Source organism: Fusarium falciforme, chromosome 1 (assembly GCF_026873545.1).
Source record: "Fusarium falciforme chromosome 1, complete sequence".
NCBI classification, from domain to species: domain Eukaryota; kingdom Fungi; phylum Ascomycota; class Sordariomycetes; order Hypocreales; family Nectriaceae; genus Fusarium; species Fusarium falciforme.
In genome coordinates, this window is record NC_070544.1 from 2,555,200 (window position 1) to 2,574,182 (window position 18,983).

Here is an 18,983-nt window from a genome sequence, read left to right on the forward strand (position 1 = left end):
GAAGAAAAGAGGTTGATGACTCTTCCTCCCCCGGCGCCGGAGCCAATGTCACCATCCGAGGCGCACCTCAACAAAGATCTCACCGTCCATTCGGGGTTCACTCCCCCCTGCTTTGGAAAGATTAGAGAGTACATGTAGAGTACGGTCTGGATGGCTCGATGGCGCACCGCGATCAAAAGTCGTCATTCGTCGCTGGCGTCATGACCCGAGAAGAGGGGTGCGGATTTAGGAAAAAACGGCCGAGGAGGGAATTATCCACCGTGCTGCTTCCAGCCCGCCGTCAGGTGAATGGATGGGAAATGGGTGAGAGAAAAAAAATTAACGAATCGACACACACACACGGCGGCGGTACCGGGTCCATTGCTCAATTCGACTCAATGACAAATGCAACTGATCTGTAGCTGCTTATTTACACGCCAAGCACCGGGGCTTGTACCGCCTCACCGTCCGTGCCGGGCACGGGTACATTCAAGTCAAATTCTCCTCCCCTCATCCAAAGGGTCCTTGCGGAACCAACCTGACCCTGCGCGAATAGAGAACTCCGTCCGTTTGGTGGCGGGCAGAAGCGGCTCATTCGGGCTAATGGTGGAGGGGGCGTGTGTGTACCATACAAGATACCTCCGAATGATGCATAGGTCTATCTGTAGGAGCTTCTCTGGTGTGTGCAAGAGGCGGATAGCCACGAGGGGAATGTTGGAGGAGAGAGAGCTGGACTTGCATTACTAAAGTCGGCCTTGTTATGTAAGAACAAGGCAGATAATACGCCAGCTGTGATCGGTGAGAGAGAAGCATTGGTATGTACCATGCGTGTGACTCGTATCATGGACGATGGGAATCTACGCAGGACAGTTGAACCGCAACTCGGACATCAGGAGGTTTCCATGGCCTACTGTAGTGTAGCTCACGCCCTTGCGTACTGTAGCCCTACTACTGTATCCTGCTACACTGACGTCTGCTGTAGATCTGCGAGTTTATTCTCGTCACAGCCTGGAACACGCCCGAGCAGAAATTGGCTTTGAAATCATGGATGGCATGGGCGATACGGGCCTGGTCGGCATCCGCAAATAGCATCCACGAGCGACTTCCCGTGCAGGGAATGTCGTGGTGTGAACAACCTCCGTCAGAGTGTGGGAGTACAACAAGAATAGCGAGTGCTCTTTGTTACTACGTAGTATTTTTTCTTGCTGACTCCCCCGCAAAACTCAGACGCCGAGGTAGCTGCCAAAAAGGGAGCACCGTTCCTTGCAGATCGATGTCGTGATTGCTCGTGTCGTCAAGGGAGAGGCGAGTCGCCGTCATAGTCTCGGGTCAGCAGATCTGAGGGTGCTCGGCTTCCCGTAATGGACAAGTCGGGGATCGGGTGAATTCTAGAACAAACATCCATGGCGGCTGGTCTATCTAAAATGAGATGTGCTTTTTTTTTATGAGGCCCTTATCACAACACAGATTCGAGATGAGACATATGGAGCAAAGTCCAACGTTCCCCGGATTTGCTTGCACTTGCACTCAGACATGATGCGATGCGATGTGATGCGATGCGCGCCTTTGCTTGCTTGACGCCTTGATGCCTTATCCTCCTGCTTTTCTGCCTTATCCGAGAGTGAGTGTGGAAACTTGGGTCTGCGCGTGGAGCCCAACTGCACCCTTTTTCTTCATTTATTCGTCTACAGCAATTCAGTCATAATTCATGCCCACTCTACGAGGCGAGGCGAGTCAGCTCAAGAGCCAAACTGCTTCACGATCTGAGCAACCTTGTTGGCGAGCTCGTCAGCCTCGGAGCGGGTGGCAGCCTCGGCGTACACACGGCATGCGTTCTCAGTGCCACTGGCGCGGGCAAAGGAACGGGCATTGGTGTACTTCCTAACACACTGGTCAATCTCATCCTGGGCACCGGCGGGCTGGCTGAGTCGGCGCTCGGCATCCGTGGTCTGGAAGAGATCCTTGTTGCCGACCTCGACGCGGACGAGGCGGTTGGGGAGGTCAGTGTAGGTCATGGCCCAGTCCTTAAGAGTCCATCCCTTGTGAGCGAGAATGACCTCCACCATGAGCATGTCCGAGATGGCGTCGCCGACCGTCTGGTTGATGAGGTCGCTGACAGCCGCCAGCGTCTCAAGCGCATCCTTCTGAGCAGGTGACTGGGGCTCTGTCTCGCGGAAAGCGCGGATGGCCTCCTGGGAAAAGACAACGGTGCCGTGGCCGTTAGCCTCAAAGTAGACGCCGACGTCGAACTGGCAGGCGACGTGGTGCAGGTGCTTAACACCGGTGGGGGTGCAGACCACAGGGAGCTGAAGGTGCTTCTCGATGTAGTTGGTGCTAGCACCGTTGGCGTAGGCGGTCTGGACGACGCCAATGCGGAGGTCATCAGCAAGGCCAGCAGAGCGGACGAGGTCGCCAATGAAGGAGGCGTTGAGAGACGAGATACGGTCGCCGTCGAGCATGAAGAAGCCAGTGTCAGGGTCGATCCAGTAGTAGATCAGACGGTCGGCATCGCCATCGAGGGAGCAGCAACGGACACCAGGGATAGGCTTGGGGCTGGGAGGAGCTCGCTGCTTGGTCTTGACGTAGTCGGCACCGGCCTGAGACACTGTTAGCAATTGTGATCTGTACCCGAGTTCAAGCTAGACTTACATCGAGGTTGAGAACCTCGGGGCGGAGCACATCGTCATTGACGACCTTGATGTCGGCGCCGGTCACGTCCTGGGGAATGACCTTGAGCAGCTCCGTAAGCTTGGGGCCTCCGACGCCATTGGCGCAGTCGACAATGAGCTGGCCCTGGAGCTTCTTGCCGCGAAGAGCGCGGACAAAGGCCTCGGAGAGCTTCTCGTAGTAACCAGCCTCGCTGACCTTTCCGTAGGCCTTGGGAGTGCCCTCGGTGTTGATGCAGCGGGTCAGGTAGTGAAGCTGAGGGGTGGTGAGGATCTTGTAGTCGGTGTACTCGGTCGAGGTGGCCTCGAAGGCATCGGCGAGGGCAGCGACGAGGGAGTGACCCGAGGGACGGGTATCACGACCGTAGACGACGCGGCCAGGGGCAGAGAGATCGATCTTGAGCTGCTCAGCGAGGGCCTTGTAGGTGTCAAGGAGCTCCTGGTCGGAGGGGCAGTTGACAAGACGGGTAGCGTAGGCTTCCCACTCCTGCTCAAGCATCTCGCCCATGGGGTCGACAATCTTGACACCGTTGTCAACGGCCGGGTTGTGGCTGGCGGTGATCATAACGCCAATGGCCTGGCCATTGAGCTTGCGGCTGCGCAGGCCCGATAGGAGACCGACACGGAAGGCGACGCCATCGAGAAGGTCAGCCTTCATGCGGAACCCCGCAGTGCCATACTTGTAAGTATGGTTAGGCACAATAGGGTGCTTCTCAGAAGCAGCGAGGATCTGGCCGTCCATTCTACGGAGGTAGGTCTTGCGTATATAGGATGGTACAAAGAGGTGAATGAATCGAGAGCTGAGGTGTAAGAAAGGTGAGAAAAAGAGGACACAGCTTACGATGGATTCAGCGCGGTATGGAGCCTCTCGAGCCTGCTCGATGGAGTGCTACGTAGTAAGCTCAAGATGACCAGGACCTCAAGGTGGGGGTGCAGAGAGAAAGGATCGGAACAACCATGGACCCGGCGGCGCAACAGATTTGGTGAGATGCCCCCTTCTGATTGGATGTCTCGAGTCGTCCAAAAAGAGAGACCTCATGATACGATTCGGACCACGCAATATCCGACAAAGGGACAGGACGCCTCAATGCGGGAGGGCAGAGTCCCAGTTTCACGTCGATTGCCCTCGTGGCAATTCTCATCCATCCATCCATCCATCCATCTCATCCAATCGCTACAACTCCATTGTGTGCAATTGCCGTCCTCTGGGCAGCAGGGACCCAGAGCTCGAGGGTCCCTTGAGCTGTCATGTCATGGTTTGAGGAGCCGCCCGTGGGCCACCCCCGGACGGCCTGCGCATTGTTGGCGTTCAATATATCCGACATTCTTTTTGCTATTCCCTTTGTCTCTCTCTCTCTCTCTGATGCTCTGATGCTCAACATTTCCTGTCGGCCCGGCCTCCCGCCTGCTGCTCCCATCAGTCCACCTGGCCGTCTACGTGGTTAACGCAGACCCGGACACACAAGGGCTTACAAGGGCACAAGCAGCACCAGCATCAATTTGCTGCTCCACATGGATGCTCCGGCGCCGAAGTCGTCAACATTATGGACACCGACTCGTCCGTTCTGTGTTGCGAGTACCCCTGCTGTGGCAGTGCAGCCTCTCTCCCATTCGCTCCCTCACTGGCTGCCCTGCCGACCGCCCCTCCATGCGCATCCCCATCCCATCCCCATCCATGCGTGCCATCCTCAACTTGTAATCCATCTTTACCAGCGCCAACACCCGATCTCCCCCTTCACCGCAGCTCGCTCAGCTCAGCAGCGCACGCAGGCAGAAACAACCGTGCTCAACCACGCCTTCTCGCCTACGACGCTTTTCTCTCTCTCTTTTGTCTCGACCTTTATTTTTTCTCAGTGTCTGCGTGCGCGTCATGGAACTCTCACCTGAATAATTTCAAAACACAATTGCTTCCTCCCCTTTCACCTCAGCTAACCGCACCCGAGGCCTCCTGCCTCTGCGGCCATGCTGCGACTGAGCTCACCATCCAGGGTCCAGTCCGTGTGTTCAAGTTGTTTTCTGAGAGCTAGGTGACGACACGTGAAAATCTCGTCTCCCCTACCCCCCCTTTGTACTCGTCCGCTTCAAGATAGTCAACCATGCCGCCTCGTCGCTCTCACAAAAAGTCTCGCGCGGGCTGTCGCAGGTGCAAGAATAGGAAGATCAAGGTATGGCGCCGACCCTTGGACTCATGCTTATCCCTCAAACCTCCAGTATCCATCCAGGCTCCGCTTGTTTACATCTGGGCTGACATCAAACTCTTGTACCGAAATAGTGCGATGAAGTCCACCCGCGATGCGGCAACTGCGCCAAACATGGCGTCCCATGCGACTTCAGTAATCCCGATGTCCTCGAACAGCTCACTGCCGCGACGCCTACAGTGAGCGCTGAGAGCAGCATCGGCGCTCCAACTCCCTCGCCTTCGGCAACAATCAACGCTCCCAGGACTCCTTTGACGCGTCCACGTGCCCCCTCAAGTCCAGTCAGGGTTCCAAGGCCAAACCCTTCTCCTCCAACTTCTGTTTACTCGCAACCGTCAATAAGCTCAGCAACATCGGATCCAAATCATGGCGACAGAATGCTCGAGTTGCGCCTCATGCACCACTATACAAACGTCACGTCGAAAACCCTCCTGACCAACTCCCCTGCCGCTGAGGATATCTGGCAGCGTGCTGTGCCTCAAATGGCATTCTCCGGCAATGGCAAGACCTATCTCGCCGACGCCATTCTCTCCGTCGCCGCACTTCACCTCCGCTCCATGACCCCTGACGACAAGTGCTTGGTGCGCGCCTCACATGCCTATTCAGCATCCTCCCTTTCCGCTTACTGCGCATCGCTGGAAGCTGGCATCACCGCCGACAATGCCGAAGCACTCTTCCTTACCGCGACTCTCATTGCCTTTCAAGCGAGTGCTTCTCGCCTCTTCATTAAGGACGACGGAGATACCGACCCCAGTGACTCGATAAGCAGATATACGCCCCCCCTTTCTTGGTTTCACGCCTTCCAAGGCGTCAAGACTGTGGTCGCAAGTTCCTGGCAGTGGATTTGCCACAGCGATATAGTCAAGGTGGTGATTGATTCTCAGCCAAGTTTCCAGCTCAACCTAAATCCGCGCTCACCCGATTCTTACTTTGGACACATGCTTGAAGGGCTAGCAGACGAGCTCATGAACGAAGACCCCCGCTACGTCGCTGCTACCACTCAGGCGTACTCGCATGCTGTTAGCGTCCTCAACTGGGCTCACAAGAACTACCACGCAGCTGCTGCGCTGGCTTTTCCCGCAACAGTTTCGAGGAGATATGTCGACCTGGTGGATGCCAAGCGGCCACGCGCCCTTGCCATTCTTGCCTGCTTCTTTGCCCTTCTAAAACGAATGGACAATGTCTGGTGGCTACAGGATGTATCTCGGAGAGAGGTGATGGGCCTTGTGGGCCTGTTCGAGCCTGGTTCCAAGTGGTGGCGCCATCTTGAATGGCCCATTCGTATTGCCCTGCTTGACGGCAGCACAATACCGCAGGACATCTGGGGCACCGAGTTGGAGGAGCAGGCTCCGGATCAGTCAGGGGTTGTTGGTTCCATGGTGCAGCACATCGAGCTTTTTGCCGGGATGCTGAACCAATCACATGTGCAACCTCCTATTCCAATCCCAGACGAGGATCTTATCGTGCCCGACTCCCCGGACTGAGGGGGTGGGCTCAGGCTCACGAGGCCAAGACAGGGGCTCTGGGGACTGAAGCTGGTCTTGAGCCCCGTCCAGCAGATCAGATCGGCAGTCTTGCAACATATTTCCTTTTAATCATGAGCGCAGCGGATACTGTTCTGGGCGGCCTACCCAGGCTTCAACTCTGGTGGGAGCCGACGGATAATCTTCAAATTCAACGTTTTTACGACTCACGGCTATCTATTCTTTCGTTTATATACACCCGGCTTATGCCCTAGATGGGGATACCGGTGCATAGGTTTGGAGTTTTATCAGAATCCTGAACGAGGGGGTGTACGGTACCTGGGTCATGGCGCTTCTTGGGATCATATCCCTCTTCGTCTGGGAATGGATACCGCCCCAGGCTGGAGTTCTAAAATCCTCCTAATCAGGTGCGGTGAAGGCGTTTTTCTGGTACGTCAGGACGAGGATGCTTCCTCTATCGAGAGAGACCTCGTGCGTTAGCATTAGGTCAACCTCGTGGAGCAAGCTGGGCTTTAAGGCTGAAAAGTCTAGGTCACAGCTCATCATCTCACCGTCCTCATCATGACCTCTACGAGCTTCCAGGTGAGTCCGAGGTCTCGCCATGGAATAGCTCTTTACTCGGGACACTGGGGCGAACATCTTGATGTATATGCTTATAGACAGAGACGGATCCCATACCCATCGTCGAGTCATGTCATATAGCACGTTACTAGACGAGATACCATGGACATAATGCATAGTACTTTTATGGGTTTGCTGGCCCTTTTCAGCATGCTTCTGGGGCTCACAAGATGAAGTGTCTTGATGGCTTACTCTTGTTACTCCCTATCGTACTTCAATTGCGATGCAAGGACTTGCTTTCAGCGGAACAGGCACGCAAGATATTGGGCATGTCGGACAATAACATGTTGAATCGCCGAAAGACATGATCTTTGTGTCGTCGCAGCTAGATGATAGATACAAGAGACAAGAATAGTAATGACGAGTTGTCGCTCGTGCATAATAAATCGACACGGCCTTCCTAGGTAGGACCTTTTCCCAGACGCCCAACTCCGAGCCCGCAATGCCGCACATCTATTGCTTTACCCTCTTGGCATCCTCCTCCTCCTCCTCGACCACGTCCTCTTCCTCCTCCTCCTTCTCCTTGCGGCTGCGCTTCAGGCCCTTCATCTTGCGGAGCTGCAGCTCGCTCAGGTCCTGCTTGCCCAGGTGCACGCGACCAATCTTGTCACCCATAGCATCGGTCGTGATGTTCTTCTTGGTGCGCTCCTCGGTGCCGCGGGGCTTCTTCATGGCCTCCTTGAGCATCGACTCATCGGCCTCACGGATGCGGCCGACGCGGAAGTCCATGCGGGGGCCAATCTCCTCGACCTCGACGCGCGGAAGGCGCTGGCCGCTTCGCTTGGTGCTGATGGTGTAGACACGCAGGTGGATGGCGGGCTTAGCGTCGCCTTCGCCGGTGCTCTCCTCGGCGCTGATGGAGACGATGTACTGGAGACCCTCAACGTCAATCTTGTCGCTAGTCTCACCCTTGAAGAAGTCGATGAACATGCTCTTTGCGAGGGTGAACTCGTTGGAGACGGGGCTCTCAAAGGCAGTGCCGGCAAACAGCAACATGGGGCGCAGGCCGATGGCGAACTTTTTCGTCTTGAACTGGGCAATGGTGCGGAAGCTCTCGGGGTCGAGGTAGAGCTCGAGCATGTCGAGGGTCTTGTACCCAAAGGTGCGGATAAAGGTCAAGGTGTGCGGGCGCTTCTTCTGGCTGCTGCCAAAGAGGAGCAGGCTGGCGTCGTTCTTCTCCGAGAAGAACTCGAGCGACGCGGCATCGTCGAAGGGGTGGATGGCGTTCTTCTTGGTGAACTTCTTTGCCAGCGGCTGGCGCATCTGGTGCAGGTCGTTGAGGGCGTCCTGGACAATCTGCGAGCACGTCGTTCCGCGGAGGAAGAGGCACGTCTTGGGGTTCTCGTTGACCTTGGACTCGCGCTTCTCGACCGCCCGCTTGGAGCGGGCATTGCGGGGTTTGCTAGAGGAGTAAATTAGCTTGCGAGATACTCAAAAGGGTGCGATTGAGCATACACTTGGCGGAGCATCTTGAAGTGTTGTGGTGAAAGATGTCCTGCTATAATGAGGCTTTCTTGAGGAGGTTGGCTGGCTGCGACGTCTCGCGGAACAGGACGAGAGAAAAAAAATCCTTATCGATAAGGCTGCTCCCGCTGGTGCTGCTCACCGAAGAGGAACGGTCCTTCCCAACTTCGGTGAGAGCACCCTGCACCTGCCGCTTGCTCGATTTGGGCAATACTTTTCCCCCACAGTCACGTGTGATACCGAAGGGACCTTTGCTGATCGGCCTGCCTTTCCGAACACGGCATCCGGCGGAGCCTCGGCATTTTCCCCGCCAAACGGTGCCACCTTCTCCAGGCCCAAGACTTCGATCAACTTCGATTTGTAAACGACCCAACCTGCATCGACGTCTCCCCCTCCGCGCATATCAGGAGCATCGTCGCCAACTGTCGACATCGATTCTTTCATCGCGTATACTTCCTCCCCGATTCGTCCGAACCACCGAAATCAATCGTACATATCGCCAGCGCCATGTCGTTCCTGAGTGGTGGTGCCGAGTGCTCTTCCTCTGCGAACCCCCTCAGCCAGCTTCACAAGCACACACAAAATGACAGAACCCTTCAGCAAGACCGACTCGTCGGTCGAGGCCCCGGCGGTCAATTAAATGGATTCAGAAGCCAGAGCGCAAACGCTCCTCAAGACGAGGTATGCCCTCGAAAAAGGCCAATGGACGAATTACTAATACACATATCCTTGGCATAATAGATGATGAATGGCTTCCTCAACCAGGGCCCAAGCCTCCAGCAAGAGTTTCCTATGCAGCCAGGCCAGATGCCGCTTGGCCCAGCCCAGAGCCACATGCGCGCCAACTCAGCATCGCCAACATGGGCCCCTGACTTCAATGGCCAGGCCGCCATGGAGTCGGCCTTCAAGCCGCCGCCAGCCGCAGCAGCGCATTTCAACACTGACGAATTTGCCCGTTTCCAGCAGCTAAACGGGCAAAGCTCTTCCTCAAGAGCGAGTCCCATGCAGAGCAACGTTCCAAATCAGATGAACCAACAACGACCCATGATGAGCGGCATGATGAACCGACCCATGGGCTATCAACCCATGTTTCAACCCATGTACCAGAACCAGCAGCCTATGCATCAACAACCCCAGCAGGACGTCAAGGGAAAGGGCCGCCTCGTAGAGCTCGACGACCACAAGTGGGAGGAGCAGTTCGCCGAGATGGAGCTGCAGGACAAGGGCAAGGAGAAGGAGCAAGAGGAAGCGACCGCCGCAGAGCGGGAGCTGAATGAAATGGACAAGGGCTTGACGTCCGAAACTAATGAGTTCGGTGACTTTGAATCCATTTGGAAAGGAATCCAAGCTGAGACCGCTGCCAATAGATCCATGGTCAACGACGAGATGTTCGACCAATTCGATACCGAATGGAGCAACAACATGATGCCCGACTTCGAGGGCATGGGCGACTGGGGCCGCCTCGGCGATCCGGCCGTTGAGAACTACCTTTTCGAGGAGGACAACTTCTTCCGCGACGAGAAGAACGCTTTCGAGGAGGGCGTGCGCATCATGAAGGAGGGCGGCAACCTCTCGCTGGCCGCTCTGGCCTTTGAAGCCGCCGTCCAGCAGAACGCCAGCCATACCGAGGCGTGGGTGTATCTAGGAACGGCCCAGGCGCAGAACGAAAAGGAGACGGCGGCAATCCGGGCGCTCGAGCATGCCCTCAAGCTCGACCCCAACAACCTGGCAGCCCTGATGGGTCTCGCCGTATCGTACACCAACGAGGGCTACGACAGCACAGCATATCGCACCCTCGAACGGTGGTTGTCAGTTAAGTATCCCAATATCCTGGACCCCAAGGACTTGCACCCCCCTGCCGAGATGGGCTTCACGGACCGACAGCAGCTACACGACAAGGTGACGAACCTGTTCATCAAGGCAGCACAGCTGAGCCCTGATGGAGAGCATATGGACCCTGACGTGCAAGTCGGCCTGGGTGTCCTCTTCTATGGCGCAGAGGATTATGACAAGGCCGTTGACTGCTTCCAGTCAGCTCTCCACTCCTCGGAGCTTGGCACCTCGAACCAGCAGGAGCAGCTTCACCTCCTCTGGAACCGACTGGGTGCGACGCTCGCCAACAGTGGACGGTCCGAGGAAGCCATCGCAGCTTATCAGGAAGCACTGACTATCGCACCTAACTTTGTGCGTGCCCGTTACAACCTGGGTGTAAGCTGTATCAACATCCACTGCCACCACGAGGCCGCCTGCCACTTCCTGGCGGCCCTGGAGATGCACAAGGCCATTGAGAAGTCTGGCCGCAGCAAGGCCTACGAGATCTTGGGCGACAACGCTGGCAACGTCGACGAGACACTCGACCGCATGTCGGCGCAGAACAGGAGCAGCACTCTGTACGATACGCTCCGCCGTGTCTTTACCCAGATGGGCCGCAGGGATCTGGCCGAGAAGACAGTTGCTGGTGTAGATCCGGACATTTTCCGACCAGAGTTTGAGTTCTGAGGCTAGAGCGGATATTTGGAATCAAAGAGGAGCGTGTCCGTGTTGAAGAGGATGTTGTTTTGGGCTAATTATTGACTTGGGATGTATTGTTGGGACTTTTGCTTGTATCGAATCAGGCTGGGATGTGACATATGAGAGACATACATGACCTTGCAGGTCATTGACGAATATATTATGCAACGTGGAGACCATTGTCTCTGACAGCGGCACCTGTTATGGGTTAATCGATATGCGTCCCCTCGAATGTTGGTTTGGTGTCTCCATGTTGTCTCCCCGGACAGTTGTCTGCAAGTTTCTACATCTCCGTAATTACCTATGACTAGTGATAACTTCTCGGTCAACCAGTCGGGCATGGACATGAGCGAGCCCCTCATTGCACGGCCGAGGTGACAATAAGCGTTATATGATCGAGTCAGTTGTAAATAAGCATCGACACGGAGAAGGAGTCAAACGGCTAGCGTACCCCGAAGCCTCCCGGGTATAGGTGATAGTCTTCCACCGAGACTAAGGGACGCACCAACAGCTTCTTTGCTATAGTGATTCGGGAAATGTTACCCGACGCCTGTCGCTCTCGGACGAGAGCTTAATAATGTCTGTATCACGGCTGACCGACTATGTATCGCGAGTCAGTTGCTGAGACGAGAGGCTTGCAGATTGAATCCATGGTTCCCCGACCACAGTCAAGAGGGTGTCATGGCGCAGCGCAATTCCCTCGTTATTCCCTGCAAGCTCGGGCAGGTTCTCTTATTTCTTTCCCCTCCCCACTAGCTAGCTGGCCTCGGCAGTAAGCAGACGCAGAGTATCGCCGTCCACCTTGGGACGGCACTTGTACGCCGGGCTTGGAGGACGAGGAGCTTCCCGTGGTGGATGATCTCTTGCGCGTCTCGTCAAGGCATCCATCCTTGGCCAGCCCTAGGCCCGTTTCCTGCCGCGACGTGCGCCATCGCCAGAGGGGACGCATGTCTCGCAATGGAGGCCCATCCCATGCGGGCGCTATAGAAACTGGATGGCCTCGCGGGAAAGGGAAGACTGGGCCTGAGTACGGTAGGCTTGAGAGCACAGTACCCCTCTCTTCCCCCCTCGGATGTGGAGTAATGGGGCTGAAGAGACGCAAGGGGAGAGGGAGACGAGGCGAGTGAAAAGCAACAAACAGGACGGAAAGCAGCTGGGAAAAGTAAAGTGAGTGAGACAACAGAGCGGAACAGCGAGGCTACGGCTAGGCTGTGATATTGCGGCATCGTCTGAGTGAGATCACAGTCGTCTCAGGCACTCGGCCGGTTTGATTGGGCCTGACCAGACTTGCCAGAGACAATCTGGTGTACCACGGGATGGATTGCATCCTCCCAAACCAGGCTAGATGCATAATGTTGCTTTGTTGGAACGGTGAGTGCCGTCCCCATCGTTGATGCTGGTGGTGTATGGAGTACAGTACAAGGTAGGTACCGAACACATACACTCGAGAGGGTGTTGTGACGTCTCCGAGGAGTGCGCATCCGTGTCTGCTCGAAGCCATCTTCACCAGATACAGTAGGTACTGTGCAGTACTGGAACCATGCCCCTCGGCGGCATATCTAGACGCTTGAAGTTTCGATTGGGTTTGATAGACGGCGATCCCCCAACGGCCGGGTCCTCGGGTCGGCGCAAAACTTCGAAGAATCGAACCTGACGGGCATACAGAAGTGGGATAAGAGAGAGCACCATCAAGACATCTTGACGCCATGAGGGGAACAAGGTGGGTAGAAACAGACGGCTCTCCGAGGCATGCTGGTGGAGACGGAGGGCGTTGAGCTAGTCATCTTGGGGCCAGGGGGGCTTGGCTTACATCCCAAGTGCTTGATTGAGTGAGCCCATCGCGTAAACTGTCCAGGAAAGTCCGGGGTAGGAAGGATACTGTGCTGCGAGCGCGATCGACATCGATGTCGTGCTGTGCCGTTGATTCATGCTCGCTCGGTGACCAGAACTGCCGCCCGTTCGTTAAGCAAGAGAAGGAAACACATACCTTCCGTGGGCGGGTATATCGAATTTATCGAATTTATCAAGCTTGCTCTGGGAGATCTTGCTTGAGACGATATACCGTCGAGTCCTCTTGTCTCGGTGACTTGTGTTAAAGACTCGGTCCGCCTTGAGACGGTATCTAGATATTGATTCCCTTGCCCCGCGACATATCTTTGCCTTGACCAAAGTAGTCTAGAGATGCCGCCATTTCGATGAGACATCTCCACCGCAGGCGAGCTAACTGACAGCCAGCCTGCAGCGTGGTAGGTATCCCTTCAGCACAGGTAGACAGTCCATTCTTCACCATGCCTCTTGTCTCCCGACACCTGTCGGGCCTCGCGCCTTCACTCATCCTCTGCGACCGTTCTATAGCATCACCACTGGAAGATTCCATGCCGTTTCTTCAACGGACGCCAAGTCAAAGCAAGCTCGAGACCTCGCCGTGGAGAAATCCTGTCGAAATCTTTCATTATGTGCCTGCCTCGGGCTAGTCCTCAAGTTACGTCTTTTGCCCAAGCCCGGGTGAGCTTCCGAGTGCAAGTCCACTCACAGATCAGGCATCCCGAGCATCTGGATCCAAGAGACCATTCCACCCTTCACACTTAGGGAACCGTGCGTCAGTACTGTACTGTACATACCCTCTACTTTGCCTTCCGTAAACGAAGAGACGTGATAGTCGTTGACCAGGGTGTATTGCTTCAATAAAAAGAGAGTTTGTGCGGGCAGCCGGCTCCCCGCTGTGGATGAGGGTTGCTGAGCGAGATTGGTGGAATCCTAGGCCCCCCTCTTCTGATGGAGACAAACAGGAGGTACTTTGTGCAACCATGGAAAGCTGAGCACGCTCCAGATTTCGAGTCTCTTGTCCCGCAGGATCGAGAAAGGACCATCTGCCTGGGCGCCTGGGCTTCCAGCCATCCCGTCCTTCCCTGTCCGGTTCTGGCGAGGTTGTACCCACCACCGTGTCAGTGCGCAGCGCCAATCTGATGCCAAGGTGATGAGTAGCAAGTCCAACACATGATGAACATGGAAATAGCACGGCGGAGGACCCAGACCCGTCGACGTGCTGCCTGGATCACTACCCGAGCGGACAAATCGTTTGTTACGTTGGGAACGCAATGTATAGCCAACAACAAGCGAAGCTGTGTGTAAGAATGCAAGTTTGTGCTGCTGTCGTGCGAGTTGTCTGGTTTCACGAGCGGTGTATGCACTGTGGCAGCATTGGTAGTAGTGCAACATGGTGAAGTAACACGACGCCTCAAGATATGGGACCTGCTCGGTGGGCGATCCAGAGTAGACGCGGCCAGACCCATGATTGCCAGGGCTGGCCGGTTCAACCTCGACTACTGATACAGGAATCATGGAACGAGATTAGGGAAGGCTTGGCTGGGTCTGTCGCGTCTTGTTGACGGGGCGAATCTCGAAGATGGCGCCGAGCAGAGCTGCGGATTGGAGATATCCATGATAGGATAAAACGAACAACGGCTATGGACTCGACAATGCCTTGCTGGGCGGTGCTTTGTCGAATCGTATCCCGGTGACAATGCGCCGCTCTGCGCTAGTTTCAGCGAAATCTCTGGTGGCTTGCCCAACAGCTCGAATCATCACTCTCCCTGACGACAGCGATGAACGAGTCATCCCTAATGCGCGTGTCTGCTGAAATCCCACATGACAAGTCGGATTTCGAGACATGAGGGTCGCCATCTTCCACTTCAGCTCATCTGGCATGATGAGGGACATCCTCGACAGAAGGGCCGAGGATTGACAAACACGGGCGCATGTCGATCACTCATGCCATGGCCAATGTGCCTGTCTCGAAGGACCAGCAATGCAGGCGTAGCTGTCAACCATGGAGATGGTGGCATTTGTAAACCACCCTATGAAACCTGCTCCTGGGACCTTCGTTATTGTCGTCCTCCTCAGGCTTGGTCGGCCTTGTCTGGGTTTACCGAATGAGAGAAACCGCCAAGGTTGCTGCTCTTGGAAAACTGCGGGTTGCGAGTCTCACGCAGACCCCAACTTGTGGAAACCACGGCCAAAGTTTGAGGTCAGCAAAATCTAGAATAGGGCTGAGAGGCTTGTGAGGTCAAAAGGGAGGCCAATTCGATTCCTGGACCTACAAACAAGATGGCGAATCCGAGTGTCTGAACCCAACCAGCTTGAGCGCAGGAGTTTGACTGCTGGTTTGGGAGCGTCTAGCTGAGCTTCGTGGTGTTGTCATACGGGGATAGAAGATCGAGTATGTACCGGAAGTTTGGACGGGCTGTCTCATCTGATAGAGACGGGTGATTGATTGATGGGACAGCAAGGCAAGGGTGAAGATATCGCCGTAAGGGGTGTGTGAGACTCGCAAGTTGGGCCAAGGCATGGCGGATAGCTGATTGCCCGAGCCAGTGGCTCAACCGATGGGTCCATCGTCGAGACAAGCCGGGGAGAAGCCGTAATGGAGCCGGAGTGGGTAGCGCTGTCGGGTCATGGAGAGAAGGGGATGTTTCTCCCGCTTTTTGTGCAAGCAATGCTCATGCCACAACGATCTAACCGCTCCTTTGGCGAGGCTCGGGTTGCACAGAGCAAACGCACGGGTGTGTGGGGGGCGGTCCATGCTGCACTTTCAGATATATTCGGCGGGTGCTAATGACGGGAGCCGGAGGAAACTATCGTGGTCAGCTTGGGATCATACCCGCGTTTCTTGAGCACCCTCCTGTTTCGGCATGACTGCTCGAGTGAGGTTTGACTGGCTGCCACCTCATCACCACGTGGAAGGGGAATTTGTTGCTTCTCCACCGGCAGTTATGGAGGCTGAGATGCAGGGGCTCGCCCAACGATGTGCCCTCCATGCATATCAGGTTAAAAGTGTTGGAATTCGCAACAAAGTTCATTGCGCTTTGACGCAAATCGCACCGCTGCTGTACGGAAACCCATTTTCAGTTACACCCAGCCACGGGCCATCTGAAAGAGGCGCCGATCGCCGATGGGAGCGCGCTTGGGTGGTGTTAGTCGAGAGAGAGGTAATGAGGATCCCCGGGAAGAATCCCCCCTCGGGACAAGTCAGGCACATGGGTCCAAGGGTTTGGGGCCGGCGTGAAAAGCACGCGAGGGGTTTCTTGTCGTGGGATTGCTAGAAGCGCCAACTGGCTCTCCATCTTCTTTGCTTGTGAGCGAGGAGGAGGTTGGGTTGGACAGGCTTGCTGCCACCGCGTGGGCGGCACGACGACAAGGTCGCTGGAGGCTGTTGCTCTGAGTTTGCACCATGTCTCGGCACAGTTGGCTGCTATGCATGATCAGCCAGGCGGTTTGGCGTCGAAGAGAAATTCAGGGGTTGCTATGCGGATATTCTGATGAATGTTTGTTGGAAATTGTGCGAAAAGCAAGCTGCCCACGGCCGTAGGAGCGACTCTTGCTATATTATTCCCTGGTTGATAACCAATTGGGCTGTCAGCGGTAGGACGACTGGCGAGATACGAGACGGGGGATCGAGACACTGTCTCGGCGGAAAGACAACTGAATCTCTTGCATCCTCTTTTGCTGGGGGATATTGGAGAGATGGATCTAAGTTGTGAAGGGCTATTGGTACTGAGAGGAGATCTTAGATGGATGGATGTCCAGAGAATGAGATTGCGACTCAGGGGTCGCTCTTGCTATGAACGTTAGAGAGAAATGCGCACTGTAAAACAGAGCGATATGTTTGCGCCATGTACAGTGTCAATCCGAGTTTTCGGAAAGAGATGCACATCGCACTGTTCAAGGACTCTGATCCATGCTGCTCCTTCTCGTTCACAATCAGTTCGATCTCGTGCTTGTCGGCCGATCTCATCAATCGCCAGACCGTTTTTCTGTTTGAGTGTTTTCTTTTTCCAAATTGTTTGCTTTGGCCTGGCCTGGCCCTGTTTCCTTTCTTTTCTTGTCCCTCTGCTTCGTCTGGCCACCTCAGCACACCCACATCAAGCCTTGAAGGGTATCCTTGTCACCGAGACGGCTTGACCCATCGAGATTGACGCCCTCCCTGGTCGCGCCGGTCACCAGGGCGGCTAGATCTTTTGCGTGCGCTTCCTCCATCCGCGTCCGCGCACGTGTCGGAGAGCAGGAAAAGTCAAAGGTGACCGACGCTGGGTTGACGCAAGCAGCAAAGATTGACCAAGACTGAAGCCTGTACAGGCATAGTCTCCCTTGCACAACCTACATAGTGCTGTTTCAAGCTGATAGTGGGCAGCAGCTGAATAAATGGCTTTGGCAAGAAATCAGGTACGACACCACGCTGCGAGCGACAAGCGTACGGCGACAACCATCTTGAGGTATCCTTCAGGTATCGAGTACCTCGGCGCTGCCACATGGCAGCTCACGAACACCGCGCGGCAGCTGTACCTTTGCACATGCCAACGACATCTTACATGAGATGAGGGCGGGATGGAGACAGTACGTACTCTGCAGGCAAACGAAGGAACCAATTGCTTCGCGGCGCTATCCTCTCGAGAAGATGCGCCTCACGTGGCGGCGGAAGATCGCGCATGTGGTGCTGGGTTGTTTAGTCGCTCCGCCCATCGCTCATCAAACAACGGGGTCGAGCCAAGCGAAGGTTCCAGCTGGGGTGCGCCGGGGGAAAAGACTGGGGGTGAGACGGAAGGAGGAACAAAGCTTCACCAAACGAGCCAGTCCGGTACAAGACAAAGGGCATGGGCCCCTAGACAATTCTTGGACCTCGCGGCATGGGCCTCCAAGTCCATGCTTTTTGATGGGGCCATGGATGCGCGCGCTAGTCGACGACGCACGAGGTGCCCCGGCTCGGTGCAAGCCACACACCCACACGTTTTCCAGTCCCGTTTCTTGGGCTGACGAGCATCTCAGCATTGCACAGCGCACCCCGGAAATCGTCGACGCAGTGCAAACAGACAGCACACACGAACTTCCCGAGGTCTAGGGATCCTAGCTTGCTCAACCACAAGCTCCAGCAACCCGCAGGCACTGGCCTCGTGGTGGCCCGACAGGATGTTGCCAGTTGCTGGGAACAAGGGCTTTGAAGAGTTTTCTCTTCCTGTTGTCATGTCCTTCGATTTGCTGAATCTTGCTTTGAACGTCGCCCATCGTCCCATCCCTTAAGGTGACCGCGTTAGAATGGACCCTGTCTATTCCTCAGCGGCAACATGTCGGCAACAAGAACGTGCTTCATTTTGACCATCTGTTCTGTACCGGGTCTTTCGTGACGACGGCCAAAAGGTGGCATATGGGTGACGGCATCCCGCGTGGTAGGTAGTTTGGCAGGCCATTAGTGAACTGCTTACTGTACTGCGATGCCTCTAACTGGGCGGCTATCTAGATACTGACATACAGGCAAGATAAAAAATGGCCACGCTCAGAGGGATCGTGTCGCCACCTTTGCGGTTTCGTTGAACAACCACTTTCGAGATTGTCCCATGTCAAGGGAATAACTTCACTCTGCAAGATGTGAGCGACAAGTGGCTCATAGCTAGCTGGCTTGCTTACTGCAGGCAGTATTGCACAGACATCATGGACTCTGCTCCTCGGTCCGTTGCATGCAAACAATTGCAGGTTTCCCCTCTTTCGCAGAGGTTCCCATCTAAGCGGCTGGACGAAGGGAATAATAACAGGGCCCGAGCTGCATCTTTTCACTAAGGTATCCCGCCATGTCCTCCAACCGGGACTGCCATATGTCTCTCAGTGCAGCGTTTCGGAGATTCAGCCTTGGCATTGAGATGGGCAAGATGCCAGAACCCGCCCATAGCCACTCTTCCTGGGCCGGGCATCATGTCGTCCGAGGAAGTGACCTTGGCCGGAAGCAGAGGCCAGTTGCGTATCGCACTGTACAGTACCTGAGGCTGGCTGAGGTCAGAGGAGGCCAATACGGCGCCTTGATGGTGCCCTCTTCCGTCTTCTGCCCGGTGGGAGCGCCTCCACGATTTGCATCCAATGCTCTCCGCACCTCCACGTCTTGAAGGCCGTGGCAGAACAAGGTTTTCGGGGAGCCAGAGGGGAATGAACAAGGGCTTCATGGGTGGAGGGTGGCTTCACAGACTGTGGGACCGCACGCCCCAGCAGTCCATCAGTGACTGAAGCTGGCGACACTC

At 55.4% G+C, this 18,983-nt stretch overlaps 4 protein-coding genes across 4 annotated transcripts; 2 read left to right on the plus strand and 2 right to left on the minus strand.

Annotated features, from left to right (window-relative positions):
* Window positions 1-1,718: 1,718 nt before the first annotated feature.
* On the minus strand, window positions 1,719-3,522 carry NCS54_00067900 (Phosphoacetylglucosamine mutase; the record flags this gene model as incomplete). Its single annotated transcript, XM_053146325.1, has 2 exons — window positions 2,629-3,522; window positions 1,719-2,576 (listed from the first exon to the last, which is right to left on the minus strand). Exons 1-2 carry the CDS (start codon window positions 3,385-3,387, stop codon window positions 1,719-1,721), a joined length of 1,617 nt encoding a protein of 538 aa, XP_053002300.1. The 5' UTR covers window positions 3,388-3,522.
* Window positions 3,523-4,741: 1,219 nt separating this feature from the next.
* NCS54_00068000 (Hypothetical protein) lies at window positions 4,742-6,327 on the plus strand (the record flags this gene model as incomplete). The annotated part of the gene is made up of 2 exons (XM_053146326.1): window positions 4,742-4,810; window positions 4,918-6,327. The coding sequence occupies 2 exons, from the start codon at window positions 4,742-4,744 to the stop codon at window positions 6,325-6,327; spliced, it is 1,479 nt and encodes a 492-aa protein (XP_053002301.1).
* Window positions 6,328-7,401: 1,074 nt separating this feature from the next.
* On the minus strand, window positions 7,402-8,471 carry NCS54_00068100 (Ribosome production factor 2-like protein; the record flags this gene model as incomplete). The annotated part of the gene is made up of 2 exons (XM_053146327.1): window positions 8,404-8,471; window positions 7,402-8,350 (listed from the first exon to the last, which is right to left on the minus strand). Exons 1-2 carry the CDS (start codon window positions 8,415-8,417, stop codon window positions 7,402-7,404), a joined length of 963 nt encoding a protein of 320 aa, XP_053002302.1. The 5' UTR covers window positions 8,418-8,471.
* A 304-nt stretch (window positions 8,472-8,775) lies between these two features.
* NCS54_00068200 (Hypothetical protein) lies at window positions 8,776-10,911 on the plus strand (the record flags this gene model as incomplete). The annotated part of the gene is made up of 2 exons (XM_053146328.1): window positions 8,776-9,093; window positions 9,154-10,911. Exons 1-2 carry the CDS (start codon window positions 8,920-8,922, stop codon window positions 10,909-10,911), a joined length of 1,932 nt encoding a protein of 643 aa, XP_053002303.1. The 5' UTR covers window positions 8,776-8,919.
* Between the last annotated feature and the right edge of the window lie 8,072 nt (window positions 10,912-18,983).